The following is a 17,054-nucleotide window of genomic DNA, read 5'->3' on the forward strand; positions in this document are numbered from 1 at the left end:
AATCTAAATTGGGAACAGATGTTCTTAGGGAAATTTAAAGGATAATTAGGGACTACTTGCAAAAGGTTCTGAATAGGTTTATCCCACTGAAACAAGGAAAAAAACTGTAGGATAAAGGAACTATTGTAGACAAAAGACACTGAACAGTTTGTCAAGAGGATGAATGAAGTATATACAGGGTTTAAGAAGCAAAAGTCAGGAAGGGCTCAGGAGATTCCAAATTAAAAAGGAAGGAATTTGAAGGATTTAGGAGAGCCAGAAGGGGACAGAATTAAGAGATTAGCAAATTGTTAAAGTGGATGTGCAAACTATCTTGTTTTGCAAGAAATCATTAAAGCAACTATAGGAGTACTGCAAAAAGCCTCAGAAGATCCAAGGTAAGAATGTAAAAATGGTGACGTGCTTCTGGACCTACCAATTTTAAGAATCCTTATTTGAAGTTGAATTATACAGGCAGGCCAAGATAGGTCAACATCCTGCTGCAGGCACTGGAATTTGAAGCTAAATACAATTTGCTGAAGGAACTTAGCAGGTCACGCAGAATCAAATGGAGAAAAATAAAGTCTCAATAAAGTTTCAGCGCGAAACATTGACCGTTTCTTTTCTCCAACTGATGCTGCTTAACCTGCCGAGTTCCTCCAGCAGAATTTGTTTAGCTTCAACAGGGAAAAATGATTCATTGCTTCCATGTTCATCATGATAAACTGGAAAGATACCTGCTGGATCTTAGTCTAATAAGAATAGGAGAAAATTGATAGAGAAAGAATTTTTATCCCAAGACAGAGTCAACACATCAAAAATAATCAAGCAAAGGTGTCCAAATCAATTCTTGCAAGAAGTAGGAATATGGAGGTTTCCAGTTCAAGCATACCTGTGATATCAGCTGGCCCTCCTCCATGCTCCCCATTGGGCAGCTCCCCTGGTCCTCGTTCATTTGCTTTAGAGTCTGTAAATTTTCACATTTACATTCACAGTCAGTCACTGCACAACATGAAGGGCATGAATCACAGCACTCTTTTAACTATAGTTGTCAAAACAGACAAATAAGCACTTGCATGTCTAGAAGGGGAAGAAAACCAAAAACTACTGAAGTTTCTGGAAAATGTATTTGTTCACCTTACCCTATAGAGCAATTAAGAATAGAGAAATGAGCACACTATTCTCATGATGCCATCCAGTTTTGCATTGCATTCATTATTGTGTCACAATGAACAAGAGAAGCTTGAATGATTAGCCAAGTCATGAAGAGATGTCTCTTTTATTAATTTATGATGGCTAGCAAGCCAAATCCAATATTTGTCACCCAAATTTCTAAAGACTAAAAAATCAATTGTCCAAGAGTGCCAAGTGTCATGGTTATGCATCAGAATTCAATAATTTTCAGTAATCCAACTTCTTTTTCTGTCCATTCATCCATTCTTCTCCATTGGATTTCTTTTTTTTTTAATCCCCCTTTGAGATGCTTCTGAGTAATGGCTGCAGTTAAGTTCCATGTCAATGGCACAGAAATTCAATCAAGCCATCACCCTTTATAATAGGGACCAGACAGTTTTCCATTTGACCACCATCTCAGTTTTGCTAAGGCCACCTTAACTGCTTTTATGTCAAAGTCAGCTGACTTCCCTTTTCCTGTAAACAGAAATATTGTCTCCTTTCTGTCATTTGGACTGGTGATGATGAGAGGAGAAAAACACCAATGTGAGAAGCATACATCAGACCACTGCAGGTTTGTTTCCCTATTAGCAATTTTTTTTCTCCCTTCACATTCAGCTGCTATTGATTCTGTTCCTCTTCTAGGCTGCTTTCGACCCCATTATCTATTTGATCACATAAGCTTCCAATCCTATACATTCTCAAAGAGTACTTACTTTTGTGTCCATTACATCAGCCATTTCTGGCACTGCTTACTCTCCACACTCAAGCCTCCCAATATACTCCTTCCATCCACTACCTCTATATCAACACCAACACCTCAGGTACCCAATATCCAAACCCATCATGCAGTGCTCATCTACCATTCTGATAATCGCCAATCTGCAATGTTTCCGGTTCCTTTGGAAACCGCATCATTCATGAACTTTGTTGACTCAAATTAACCTTCTATTGGCAGTCATAGCATCAAACCTTGGTTGGATGGGGGGAGGCCGCAGCTCCTTCTCTGAAACAGAATTCCCTCACTTCTCTCTCTACCAAGACCAATACAACCCACTAATGGTCTCTTGGTTCAATCTGCTAATGTTTTTTCTGAATACACATTAAGTGCTAAGAAGTGTGCTGATGACAAGGAAGTGATTTCCTGCAAACAAAGTGAACAAAAGCTTAGATGCCTTCAGGCAAAATGAAACAATTCCCAATCAATTTTATGGCTAATGCACATTCAAAATATTTTATGGCTAAAGACAGCTGTGACACCCATTGGCCAGGCATTTAAACCACCAAAATCCTTGGAAAGACTGCAATACCAATGCAATGAAGAGCATGGAAACTGGCCCTTCACCCCCAAAACCTTTATAGCGACTTGGTTGTCCATCTGAGCTTGTCTAATTTACTTGCATTTGGCCAATATCCTTCCAAACCTGGCCTGTCCAGGTACCTGTTTACATGTGTTCCAAATTTTTCAATTGTACCTTCCTTTACAGTTTCCTCTGGCAACTCATTCCTTACATTTCATTGATCTACTTTGAGATCACCTGTGCACATTGGTGTTCATAACCAATTAAGTTGCAAAATTCAAAAGACAAATGCTACAGTTAAGCTTTCATACACAAGTTTGAATTAAAACATTTTGCATACACTCACTTTCTGCCAATTGTCCATCGGTTTCTTGTTGAGGTCCTGTTTCTCCATACATGTATCCCACTGCTTTCCCTTCAGCCTCAGAAGGAGGCAGTTTTGTCTCATCCACCAATGGAACATAGTTTTCTTTGGTCACACTTTCTCCAACAACATCATCATACTTCTCTGCCTCCAGAGAAGAAATGAAATCCCTTTTAACTTCCAATTCAACATTGGGTGTACTTTCATGTAGTGCATCGATGAGATTGAAGTCAGCCATCTTAAGTACAACTGTGTTGTGAAAGAAGACAAAAAGAAAGTTTAATATTTTATGAATTGGTACATTAGGGAAATTGCTTCATCAAAACAAATCGCCTCTAATTTGTTGATGCATCCATTGAGCAAGCATAGAAGCTTAGCAATTGCATATAGTTTTACAAAGCCTAACAGGTTGGAGTTGCAGGGACACTCCCATTAATTATGGGAACAATTAACAATACTGTATCAACTATGGAAAAATTGACTTGGGATTGTAGTCTGAGGAAAAGTTGAGAGAAGAAAACACCCTGACAACTGCCTGCCGTGACGTAACAAACCCATAAACCACTGTTGTAGATTTTATACCTTTGTTGTGAATGTCCTGTGTGTTGTATAATTGTTTTTGGTTGAGTACTCAGTGTTAAATGTAGAGGGCAAGGGGGTGAGGGAAGTGGGAAGGAAAAAGCTTGAACTCTACAGGAATTTTTTTTGTTTAAAAATGACAATTGTAAATTGCAACTGGCATTGATATTGTTAATGCTAACATAGACAATGTTGATAGCTGAGTTTAAATCTGGAAAATCATAAATTAAATATTAAAAAAACAATTCTGCATCAACCAATGAGTTGGAATTGAGCCTGGGTTGCAACAAATAGTTTATTGTATTGCATACAAAATTAATTAACTGAAGAAAATAGGCGTGTCTTTAGAGAACATAGAAGACAAAACTGCAGCAATTTATCCCAATAAAAATTGGTCGCTGGATATGCCAGAGTATAGGACAATGTGAAACTTAAGTGTCATCTCAAAACCAGGGATCAGCTTGATCGGCAAGTATAAAATCCGAACCTTGACAGCGAAGTCTCAGCGCTCGTCCACGGCAAGGTATGCAATCTGAACCTTAACAGCGAAGATTCAGCAAACCAGTCCAAGTTGAAAAGATCTCTGCATGTTCAACATTTTAAATTCAGGTTACTAAAAAAATATCCTCATCACTTTCCTGGATAAAATAACTGGATTAAATCGGTCTAAACAATTTGACCAATGTTTCAAAGTTAGTATCAATGCCTTTTTAAGTTGCAGATAACTTTTGAATTCCATTTTAGTTAATTCAAACAAACTTAATCTGTAAACAGATGGGCCCAGCTCTCCCATGCACAGGTTGTGTCAAGTTTAGCTGACAAGAGAGGAGGGAGGCCTTGGATAAACAACCTCCAACGTTGGTCGATTCTGCAGATGATTCTCAGACCTTTTCTCTGAAAGTACACCCTGAGGTTGTTCACATGTTGTGATACGAGGGTTCTCTGGATGCTGAAACCACTGACACCACAGATAGGATGGGCTCACATTATAACAGCTTACTCGCCTTCTATTATTTTTGTTCCACTGTCCCACGGTTCCCATTTCTTTGATGGATTTGGCATTGTTGTCTTGGATAATACCTCCAATGCACGGTTATTTGGTCTTGGTGGAGGCTCTTTCAGCACCTTCACTGTGGACGAGGGAGAAATGGTGGCTGCCGATTGTCATTGGGTGTGGAAGACAGAGGGGTCTCCTTTAATTATGGAACTCAGTGAAGTTCTAGTTATTGTAGCTTGGTAATATATAATCTTTTTCACTGCAACATTCATATTCGATTTTTAATCGGATGAGTGTTTAAATCGTTAGATATATCTGATTAATTGATGAATAGGAAAGATCTCAGTAGATCATGGCAGATTCTCGCAACCAAAATAATGCAGGGGTGCCGAGTGAAACTGTATAGGAATCTGACAAAACTCAGTCTACTCCGGAGTTGTGGTGACGAGAGTTGCCTCTTCTCAACCAAGCGCCAGGATTAGCTGGTCAGTGGTAAGTGCCAGTCTTATACAGAGAGTATAGCTCAATTTTTCAAAGAGACAGTGAAATGGTCTTCCTTATTTCAAAATTCACTGATTCTTTGTTCCCATTTTAAATGGAAATTTTGGGGGGGCCATCTTATAAAGAGTCATCTGTACACTGGCAGCATATGCGATAATTACTCCAGAAAAGTAGTGAGCTGAGGATGTATTATGTACACAAAATGTGATCAAGCTTGATTGACAAGGGAATTAAACAGTCATGTCCACTGTGGCTATTTCTCTGTCACCAGGTAAAATATTTCCTTTCACCCTTTTAATTTATTTCTTATTTGGTTTTCTTTGACAATTTCCTTAACTACTTCCAGGATTGCATTGGTATCAGAAGAAAATTGAAACATTACATAAAAGAGCATACACATGATTACAACTTATTTCTTTGTGGAATACCAAAAGATTTAGTAAAAGGAAAAGAGGGTTTTTTTTTTTAAAAAGCACTAGTGGTAGATTGATAAATAGTATCCTATTTAACAATCTGAATCAACACCAGCAAGAAAAGTTTACCTGACCTACAATGGCCCCAATTCACTATTTGCAAAACGTGCATAGTCGCAAATTTCTGTATTGCCAATTCAGTACCAATCCAACATTTTTCAAAATCATCCATACTCAACAAACACTGCAGAATATTCTACGCCTCAGTATATTCACTTTATTATTACAATACATCTTACTCCTCAGCAGATGCAAAATACTGCTTTTGTGCAATTTCACAAACATTAACCATCCTCTGCACCTTTACCAAAAGTCCTGAACATGAACACTAAAACCTTAAAACAAAGGCCTCAATGCACTTCATCGCTGTACTTGTACTAAACACGACTACTTTAATGTGCACATCATTGCTCTGTCCCAAATATTATGGTCCATTGATGTAAAGGGACTATGTACAAAAAGTGCTGTAATTTCTACATGATCAAACCAAAATGTATACAAATAACCTTGAATAAAATCTGGAATGTGCACTTGAATCACAAATGAATTGTTTGATTACAAATTTAAAACTGTGGATCACAGGGGTAAATAAAGGAAAATAGTGTCTTTGTCCTAAACATTATAGAGGGCACAAACATTATAGAGGGCACGATGTATTCCATAGAATGCAAGCCAATTCTGCTTGATATTTTCTCATTGAACCATGTGAAGGTGGCCCAGAGTGTACTAGTGGGAATTTACAGACTGGTTCGAGAAGCTTCAGTGAGCAGAGAGAGGCTGAGGATGTACAACAGGCAAGGTCAGGTTTGCATAATAACAAAGATTAGGTAGTGGAGATGGGAGTTAGTGGCCTGATTGTAGCATGTGGGAAATCTCGGAAAGCACTGTTTTCCCTGATGACTACACCTGCAAGAGGTGCATCTAGCTGCAGCTCTTAACAGGCCATGTTGCGGAACTGGAGCTGGATGAACTCTGTATCATTCAGGAGGTAGAGGGGGCGATAGACAGAAGCTATAAAGGTTTTCTCACCAAAACCAAGGAGCTGACTTTAGAACGGGAAAACCAGAGGTGTATGATCCAGTGATCATTGGAGGATCAGAGGTGGAGAGGGTGAGCAAGATTAAAATTCCTTGGAGTCACTATCTTTCCTGGACCCAACATACTAAAGTCATTGTGAAGAAAGCAACTCATCACCTCTACTTCCTCAGGAGTTTGCAGAGGTTCAGTATGACAATGAAAACCTTGGAAAACTTACACAGATGTGTCATAAAAAGTGTACTGACTGACTGCATCACAGTCTCGTATAGGGATATCAATACCCCTAAGTGGAAAAGCCCTGCAAAAGGTAGTGGACATAACCCACTACATCACAGGAAAAACTCTCCCCACCACTGATAAAATCTATGTGGAATGCTGCTGTTGGACAACAACATCAATCATCAAGGAACCACACCACCCAGGGCATGCTCAGGTTCAGGAACAGTTGCTACCTTTCACCATCAGATTTCTAAACAAAAAACTCAATCACAGGCTCATTTTTGGACTCCTACTTTGCACATTTCTTATTGAATATTGTATTTATTTTCTATATTGTACAGATTGTGTTTGCACTTTCTTCTTGTTTACATTTCTCTCTTGTAGACACATCTTTTCTTGAGTACAGTTTACACTACCGATAAGTAGAAATTCTGCCTGGCCCACAGAGAAAAGAATCTCAAGGTTGTATGTGATGCCATGTATGTACTCTGACAATACATTTGAACTTTAACTTTGTCGTCCTTCAAGTCTCTACATTTATTGGTACACTTTTCTAATGTGATGTGAAATGGCTACCCTCAAGTTTACACCCTACAACCAAGTAACAACTTCAAATTTATAAATCTTAGTGCATATCAGACTCAATATTGCTGCTTTAATCAAGTAACTTCTTGCAAACACTTTCATTATTGGCCAGAATCTAATTTTCAGTTCCGATTTTATACATACTGTAACAGATCTATGTTAATCTTTAATGTTAAACTATATTTCTCATACAAAATGTCTTTGTAAAGTAAATTATTGAGTTAAAATATTTTATCTATATTCTTAGTTATGGGCTGGTACAGGGCCACACACAGGTCACAGCAGATTTATAGAGAACCATTATTTTCATTCTTGGAATCCCAGCATCTTGGACAGATAGAGCTAATGGATTTCAAGTGGGTCTTAATAAGGACTGCTGAGGAAGTAATCTGTTTTAAATCAAAGCCATTAAGCCTCTTGAACAGAGCTGAGGTCAGATGTTATTACGGGATGGTTTTGAAAAAGGAACAGAATTTTGATAGAAATAAAATTGATGGTCATGTGGTTTCCAAGAATTGGGACTCACGTCAGTGATGATGTAATGGTCACATGATTTGGAGAAATATATTACTGAATTCAGACATTTTGAGTTCAGTTTTGGAAAGTTCAGTTTGGAGAGTACAGAAGTTAAAACCCCTGTGACTCAGGGGTTGAAACCTTGTGAAAGGCAGGGTTGAGGTACAGTAAACAGAATTGATGCTGTTGTTGTGTAATAGCTGGGAAAAATGGGAACAAAGAATCAGTGAATTTTGAAATAAGGAAGACCATTTCACTGTCTCTTTGAAAAAGACAGAGGCCCAAAGAGATAATGTTTAAAAGTGTTATTATTTATTAAGTGTTATTAAGTGTTATTATTAAATTATTTATGAACTGAGAATTTAAGACCTTCAACCATGACTAAAATAATGTTGAACTTTTAAAGAACGACTTTTCAGTTGTTATACACACATATTTACATTTGTGAATAGTGGGGTTAAATTTAGAGATGAGCAAGATATATTATGTTAATTGTTTAATTAAAATATTATTTTGAATTTTCCATTGCTGCTCCTGTGTTAATGCTAACAAAGCCCCTTTAGTCCCCAAAATAATTAAAAGGGTTGTTAATTCATAACAATTACCAGTACTTATTAGTTGAATTGGTAATTTGATTTGCCCTGGTAATGATCTTCTTACAAGCTGTAAAAGGGGCAGACAAGCCTATATATTTGAGATAGAACTGATTGTCATTTTCGTACAGCAAATGAGTTGGAGTCTAGCTTTGGAATAAATACTGCTGCAAATACTAATGAAATAGGTAGCTACATATAGAGCACATGACAAGGTCTGAGAATAATACTGACTTTCCAAAAATGTTCAGCTCTTCCAAGATTTGCTAATCACCACAGATATACAATGAAGGGTCAAGAGATGATGTAATATTTAAATTGCCCTGGGCTAATCTAATCTTGTTCAACTGGCCCAAAGAAAATTAACTTCACCTGTTTCTGCTAAATCCTAATCCGACACATCTTATTTATTACATCACAGAAAGTATTCTGTTCCCAACATAGCAATCCCACATTCCATTCCTATCTCCCTCCCCCACTTTATTTTACTTGTAAATTATGCTCCTTCACATGCTAATCAACATCCCTTGGTTGAGTGAAACATGAAAGTCTGTAGATGCTGTGTTTGTAGTAAAAACTCAGCCAGTCTTTTCAGTGTCTAGAGGAGACAAAGATACATTGTCGATGTTTCAGGCCTGAGCCCTTCAAGGAATAAGCAGAATAAGCCAGAGTCGGAAATCTCAGAATTCAGACAATGCTGCTGGGGAAGGAATCCAAACCAACAAAAAAGGTGTTAATTGGACAGGATAAGAGAAGAGTTAAGAATGTATCATTTTTGTGCAAAAAGACAATTGGAGGAACAACAGCTCACCTTCTGACTGGGCACCCACCAACTGGATGGCATTAATATCGACTTCTCTGGCTTATGTTAAACCGCTACCACCCCACCCCCCCCCCCACCCCCCACCCTGTTGCCTTCTCCTAGCTGTCTCCTTTCATATTCAATTAACATCTCCCTTCAGTTCATTTGCTGAAAAAATAGTTAAAGCCAAGCAAATGGTACAACAGTTTCAACTGGATAAAATCATCCAGATTAAAACTGGCAAAGTAGTGATACTGTACAAAGAGTCAAACTCTGAATAATGACTACTGTATTTGGGGTTGTATAGTGGAGCAGCCAAAAGGGATGTGTGTTTACTTTACATTTTCTCTCAGTGATCATGTGGGTTTCCTACCATATCCCAAAATGTGCAGATTGGCAGGTTAAAGTGACCATTTTAAATTGCCTCAGGTGTGTTGATAATCAGTAGGAGGGGAGTGTTGGGGAAGAGTATAGCTGCTTTCAAGTGCATTCTCTGCCAAGAATGCACCTGCAGAAGTAGATACAGCCCTGTGGAATGGTCATTCAGGTGGCAGCCCTGAAAGCGCTGAGCTGTCCACCTGAAAGGACAGCTGCAGGAGAGGCACCTCGGAGCGCACTCTGGCTCATCAGTGCAGGACGTCGGGGTAGGGGCGGTGGGGGCTGTCAGGTACAGGGATTTTGGTCGCCAGCTGATTGTCATCAGCCTGCGCCCTAGCAGCCGCTTTCAGGCGAATGCATTCAGATACCTCAGGTGACTGACTGCTCAGATGTGGAGATTGTACCTCCCGGTGGAACGTTGGAGAGTACTCCTCCGAGCCTCATCAGGCCTTTTCAGGTGGCCTCCTGACAGCCGCATTCAGGTAGAATATGTGGCTTTAAATCAGGATATTCTGGTCACCTAAAAGAGGCTTATAATAGTGAGCCTCTGCATAAAGCAACAGAGAATGAAAAATTAGTATTCAACAAAATCAAAGGATTAACCACAGGAGCAAATTTGATATCCTTTCCAAATAATGGCGCTGCCAGTGCCACTGTAACGGCAGCACTGCCACTGGTGCAGACCCAGGGAGAGCAAGGAGTGAAGATACAGCGCTCCTACGGGGTCCAACCACCCAGTCAACTGCCATCAACTCCGCAGAGGTTTTGAATGGCCCATTAAAGGATCCAATGGCATTTATATTTAAAATCCCATGACCACAGGGTCTGCACCAAAGATGGCAGCATCATCATGATCAGCATCTGCCATGGGGGGGGGGGGGGTGGTTGCAGACTCCTGGGAAGCAGAGGACTGGAGCAGGGCACCAGAAAACAGGGAGACCAACCCACTGAGATGAAGCAGAGGAGAAGACCCACGGGATGGTGACCACGGTGGCAGACCAGTGAGAGGGCTCTGCGGCTGAAAGACCCACACATGTGGAGGGTTGCTGGCAATTTGGGGTGAGGAACCCAGAGGCTGTGCACTGCTGGAGACTGGCTCAAAACTGGTTGAAGGGGTACCAGGAATCAGAACCAGAATATGAGGGGGTGCCGAAGAGTTCCTGATCATGTCGGAGGTTCGAATCTGGAGCTCAGGTTGCCAATAGTTTGGAATAGATCCTGTGTGGCTATGGAGGCTGCAAAAGTGCTGGATGCAAATCTACAGACATTCAGTGCCTCTGGAAGGGAATTGGGGAGGAACTCTTTTGCTTATCTTTCTCTGACTGTAAGAGCTACTTCAGACAAATTCTGCCAATGGCAAATTGGTCTACCTTACACCAGGCAAAACCAATTTTGTATATGATACTGTTTTATTATATGACAATAAATTGACTCTCGACTCTTAGACTATAGTATTTGGAGTATTCCGAAGGATACAAACATGCATGACAAATTCAGTCCAGGCAGAAGTACAGATGAGTCATTTCAACAATGACAATTTGTGCTCAGAACTACTTCTACTGATGTAAAATGAGTTGTTCATGCTATGACTCAGAGTCAGAGTTGGGTAAAATTACGCTGACACAGCTTTCACCCTTTATGGAGTAATTGCAAAAGGAAGAGGATAAAATAATAACACTGATGAACTATTATTGAGGATAATTCAGAAGGATAATATAATGGGTAGACAACTTGGTCAGCAAGGACAGGTGGTATATGGGCCTGTTTCCAAGATGTTAAACTCTATGGCTACTTTCATAAAATGAGTGGTTATTTATCAGATTTCAAAATTTACTGGTGACCCTTGCAATTATTTTAAATGACTCAATTTCATACCATTTTTCAGCCAGGGTAGGATTAGGTTTGTTAGAGTGTAGAGGGAAATTGAAAGGAAGTAATTCTATAGTACTCCAACTTACCCTGGCTGAAAAATGGTATGAAATTGAGTTATTAAAAATAATTGCAAGGGTCACCAGTAAATTTTGAAATCTCTAATAGATAACCTATCATTCTGTGTAAGTAGCCGTAGAGTTTAACAGCACAGAAACAGGGTCATTCAACACCTGCCCCTTCTGAACAAGTTGTCTATCCAAACTAGCATTCAGCCCATATCCAGCTAAATCTTTCCTATCCACATACTGGTCTTAAATGTGCTTTATAGGTTACACATGTGCCCACCTTTCTTGCTTCCTCGGGTAGCTAGTTCCATTTACCCACCACCCTGTGTGAACTAGGTGCCCAGCAGATCCCCATTAAAATTTCCTCTTCTCACCTTAAACCTACTCCTCCTAGTTTTATATTCCCCTGCCTTATCTATGCACCCCCCATGATTCTTTTAACAAGGTCCCCTCAGCCTCCCACACAAAAGTCATAGCATATCCAGCTTATCCTCTAAAATTCAAGCCTGCCAATCCCAGCAAGATCCTTATGAACCTTTGCTGCATCCTTGCCACATAATGATATCTTAATAACTTGGGTGAGCAGAACTGTGCATGTCACCCAGTGTGGGCTCACCAATGTCGTGGACAGTTGCAATACAACATCTCAGTGCTCTGAATGATTAAGGCAAGTGTGCCATATACCTTCTTCACCACCCTATCAAATTGTGTCGTCACTTTCATGGATCTATGCATCTGTACACCCATTTCTCTGCTATAACATTCACCAGGTCTTTACCATTTACTGTGCAAGTCCTGGTTTTGTTTAAACTATAACAATGTAATGCCCTGCACTTGTAAGAGTTAAATTCCATCTGCCATTCCTTGGCCTAATTTCCAAATGCATTATGCTGTAATCTCAGACAACCTCTTCACTATCCATTAATTTTGCTGTCATCCACACACTTACTAACCATACAAACTATATTACCCAGATTGTTAATATAGATGACAAACACTGTCATGTTGTCACCGGTCTACAATTAGTGACATACATGAAATTATTCTATTAAATGACATCTGTACAGTAGCTAAAAGATAGCAAAGTAAAATATACATTTGTTTTGCTTAAATATTGGATCCAGGCTGACCATAGAGCAGCAGTGGCACAGGTAAAGACCATCAGAGAGAAATTACCATGTAATTCGGCCTACAAGTTGACCTTCAGACAAGTCGGGTCCCCATTTTCAGTCTCATTTTCATGGTTTTTAATCATATAATCAGACATACAAGTCAATTCCCCAAAAATTAAGCAAGTGATTACAATAACAGTAAAAAAATAAACCTTTGCTTCTGACCGGGAAGATGCCAAGTGGTTAACAATGGCTGCAGCCGGAATCACCCCCTCAGCCTCCTGGGCAGGAGCAGCCACCTCAGGTGGGTTATGGCAGCGGTGGGGAGGTGTCAGGAAGTGACACCACCAGCTGTGGGAAGTGCTTCAAGGGTTGCCTTATACACTGAATATGTCAGCAGGTTCTTTTTTGAGGAATTTAAGGTCTCATTTTTGTATCTGGCGTGCAAGTCAACCCCTGATTTTTGAGTCCTTTTTGAAGGTTTCAAGACCAAAATATACAAGAGATCAAAAGCAGGTCGGCACCCTTAAAATAATAAAAAATCTCTTTGCTCTCTTCAAAGAGTTGTACGAGTTCTGCCCAAAAATCCAGGCATCATCTCAAGTCAAGTCATGTTTATTATCAGCTGATTGCACAAGTACAACATGACTAAACAGCCTTCTCCACTCCTCAGTACAAAAAAAATGCAGACACTCAACCAGACATAACACACATAGAGACAAGCAATATGTATGCAGAACAAGTATTCATATACACAAATAAATAAATAAATAAATAGATAAATAGATAGATAAATAAATAAATAAATGTTACTTCATTATATTGTTGGTGTAGCAATTAATGCAACACCTTTATAGCACCAGCATTTGGGACCAGACCGGGGTTCAAATCCTGCACTGTCTATAAGGAGTTTGTACATTCTCCCCGTGTTTGCGTGGGTTTTCTCCAGGGACTTCAGTTTCCTTCCATAGTTCAAAACATACCAGTGGTGTAGGTTAATGGGGTGTAATTTGTGCAGCACAGACTCTTGGGCTGAAATGGCCTGTTACCATGATGTAGGTCTAATTTAAAAAAAAAAGAAACTCAGATGACTTGTGAGAGCAGTTCCTTTGGTCGTTCAACAATCTTTTAAACCAACAAAAACAGAAGAGAGATTATCCTGTCATTATTCCTATTTTACAAAAGTTAGTGTAAATGTTGGTCGCTATTTGTTTTTTTTAAAACTACAAATGAGTAGTTTTTAAAAACAATCACTTTAGGATGTCTTGAGATCATGAAATCCTATTTACTGTACAAATGTTAGCCTTTCTTCCACCAAGTCCCTGCCAAGAATCCCACCATTCACAAACTTGGAAAAACCCTCAGGAAACTCCCACCTACTTTTTCACTCAATCTTGGGAACTTATAACTTAATAGGAGGGAACAGGAGCAGTCTCCAACATAAATTCTGGCTACCAGCCACAGGAATCCAGAAAACAGCCTTCATAACCAAACTCTGATAAATCTGAGAAAAGAGACTGCAGTTACTGCTAATTTTTCTCCTACTCAAAAGAAAAACTACAGATATTCAAAAATTCAAGCTCCATCTCTAGGATTATCTGAGTTGTCTACCCCAATCTTTTCCCAAGTTCTTTTCTGCTGTGTAGCACCAGAGAAAGGGAAGAATTTTTAAAAGATGCAGCAGGCACCTCTGCCAGAGGCCATTAAACGCAGTTCAGAGAAAAGTACTGGTAATCATCCCACCAAAAATAATTTTTTTTTTTTTATATATACAGGAAAAAAAATTCCCAGCCAGATTTTGAAGGTCACTTCTAAGCATTTTTAAAATATCAAACATCTACCCACACACAAACATGCAGGCTCCAGATATGTGACATTAATCCCACAATTTAAAAAATATTTTCCAAAACAAGTACACTATGTCACAGAAAATCTCCAACAAGAAATCACCATCAAAATAATTACGAATGGCCATCATGATTTTTTGAAGAAAAATCATCACATTTTGAACAAATTCATTGGTTATGGAGATTGATCAAGATAGGCAACAAAACTGGACTTTCAAAAGGCATTAAAAAGGACATTACAAATATGGAAGTCAATAAGATTGATAAAATAGAAATTGGAAACAGTTCAGTGACAGAGGGAGGATTGTATTTGCATATCTAAGGAAGGATGTGCCGGCATTGAAGAGTATCTAGAGGAGATTTACAAGAATGATCCCGCTGTTGATATGGTTAACATATGAGGAGTGTTTGATAGTTCTGGACCTGTACTTGCTGGAGTATAGAAGGATGAAGGGAGATCTCACTGAAACATACCAAATGTTGAAAGAGCTAGAGAGAGTGGAGAAGATGTTTGTAGTCGACCCTCAGAATAAAAGGACATCTTTGGCGGCACATATAACTGCAGCAGCAAACCGGCCCTGCTTGTCACAGGCAGTTAGTGGGGCAGCCACAGCAAAGATAGCATTCTGGGTCCTTCTCTTCTGGTGCAGACCAGAAGTGTGCTTAGGTGCTTATGTCAGTGAGACACAAGTACCAGGATGTGAGGGGTGTAGTCTGGGGACACCCTTAGAGGCTGCAGCACGAACTTCAAAGTAAATCAGTTGCGCTCAACAAGCTCACAGCCTGCTGTCTCAGTTCTTTCGCTACGCTCTCGCACAACACACTTCAGCGAGATGAGAAATTTCTACAGCTGAGGGTTGGACAGAAGTTAATGATTATTAAGTGAAGTTAATTTTCCAAAATCTTAATAAACAAAGATCCCCCCCCACCGTCAAACCATTATTTTGTAATAAAATTATTGAACATCAAACAGAATAATTGACAAAACAAGAGGAGCAAGCCACTTGGTCTCAAACCTGGAGTGACATTCAGAACTATCAAACTGCAAGTCACCATACTCATTTTACCCCAGTAACCTTTCATCCCTTACTTTTGAAGAATCCATTTATAAATATCTAATACTCAACTTCTATCACCTTTTCAAGAAGAGAACTCCAAAGATTTGTGATTCTCTGAAAGAAAATATTTTGATTCAATGATCTCTTAAATGCTCAACCCTTTATTTTCAAACAATGAAGCCCCCTACTCCAACATTCTTCTACTAAAGGAAAAATACATACTTTCAGAACGATACAATATTTAAGCCCTCCTCCTCTTGGAAATTTAAAAGATCCAGGAAAGGATGTCCAACTGCCACCCCTCACCTATTCCAACCTCACCCCTCTAAGTGCACTGCTGTCCACACAAATCCTAACTTCACTATCAATCCTGCTGACAAGGTGTTATATGTGGATTGTGCGGGAATTCATGGCCTCCCTGTCTGGAACATTATGGACTGCAGAGTGATCTACGTCTGAAGCCTATTTTGAAGCCGCATCACCTGCCAATCAAAGCGTGCACCTTACCATTGGCCCATTGAATAATTCAGTGTCATCATGGGCCAGACACTCAGCTCAGAACAGTATAAAACATCGATGTATGCCATATTTATTTATTTCTGCCTCTTGGTCCAAGTCCTGGGCATCACTCCATGCCAGATCACTACTGTGAACATGTTAGAGGAGACATGGGTAAGGGTGCACGATACTGAGTTGAGCCACAGTGCTTGCAGAGAGCTGTACCCCCAATGGAGGAGTGTGTTTGAAAGTCTGTTTTTGAAGTGTATGCACTTGCGAAAAGAGAGAGTGGTAGAGTAAGCAGCCACCAGTATCGAAGTCCCTTGTGTCCAATGTGCCTACCTGCACCATTATAGTTTTCGTCTCATACTGTGTAGAAGATAGGCAGCTACTGGTATCAGAGTCCGACGTGAATGTCTATATAGTTATTTAGTAGTAATTATCGTTTGATGTCTTACCTGATTTGTCTCCGGTGTGTCAATAAAGTTACCTTTGATTGTAACATTTGTGCCTAGACTAGTCTCTCTGTGAACCCAGCGAACCTGATACTTTCCAAACACACATGGTGGACAAGACAACATACGGTTGGTTCTGTTGTTGTCTAGCACACTGATCTCTTCCTTACAGAGGCCAAATGGCAACTCTCGGACACCTCCTCTTACTTGTCCCTTAAGTGGGCCAACCTGCATGGCCCGAGGGTGTACTCCAAGGTCAACCTGGTGCGCAGGTATCATCAAATCCCGGTGAATCCTGAGGATATCCCCAAAGCGGCCATCATCACCCCTTTCGGCTTGTTCGAATTTCTACGAATGTCTTTCGGGCTCAAGAACCCAGCCCAGACATTCCAGCGCCTCATGGATATGGTGGGCAGAGATTTGAACTTTGGACGATATTCTTGTCGCCAGCAGAGACTGGGCACAACACAAGTCTCACCTGCACACCCTCTTCTCCCAACTGGGCGACTTCAGTCTAATGATCAATCCAGCCAAATGCCAGTTCGGGAAAGAGTCCATACAGTTCCTGGGCCATACCATCACAGCCGAAGGAGCTACAACAGCTGCTATGAAGGTCACTGCAATCAGCGAGTTCCCGCGCCCGGACAAC

General features: G+C 40.0%; 1 protein-coding gene across 12 annotated transcripts in view; it reads right to left on the bottom strand.

Annotated features, from left to right (window-relative positions):
• LOC138755671 (microtubule-associated protein 4-like) overlaps positions 1-17,054 on the bottom strand; it is a 275,424-nt gene that overhangs the window by 218,249 nt on the left and 40,121 nt on the right. For all 12 annotated transcript variants that reach the window (XM_069922064.1, XM_069922076.1, XM_069922071.1 and 9 more), the window contains exons 2-3: positions 2,800-3,066; positions 872-946 (exon numbers count right to left, since the gene is read on the bottom strand). In XM_069922064.1, coding sequence (XP_069778165.1) covers positions 872-946; positions 2,800-3,055 — 331 coding nt within the window. In that variant the 5' untranslated portion in view covers positions 3,056-3,066. The remainder of the gene's footprint in view (positions 1-871; positions 947-2,799; positions 3,067-17,054) is intronic.

This window comes from Narcine bancroftii, chromosome 2, assembly GCF_036971445.1.
Source record: "Narcine bancroftii isolate sNarBan1 chromosome 2, sNarBan1.hap1, whole genome shotgun sequence".
Lineage (NCBI taxonomy): Eukaryota > Metazoa > Chordata > Chondrichthyes > Torpediniformes > Narcinidae > Narcine > Narcine bancroftii.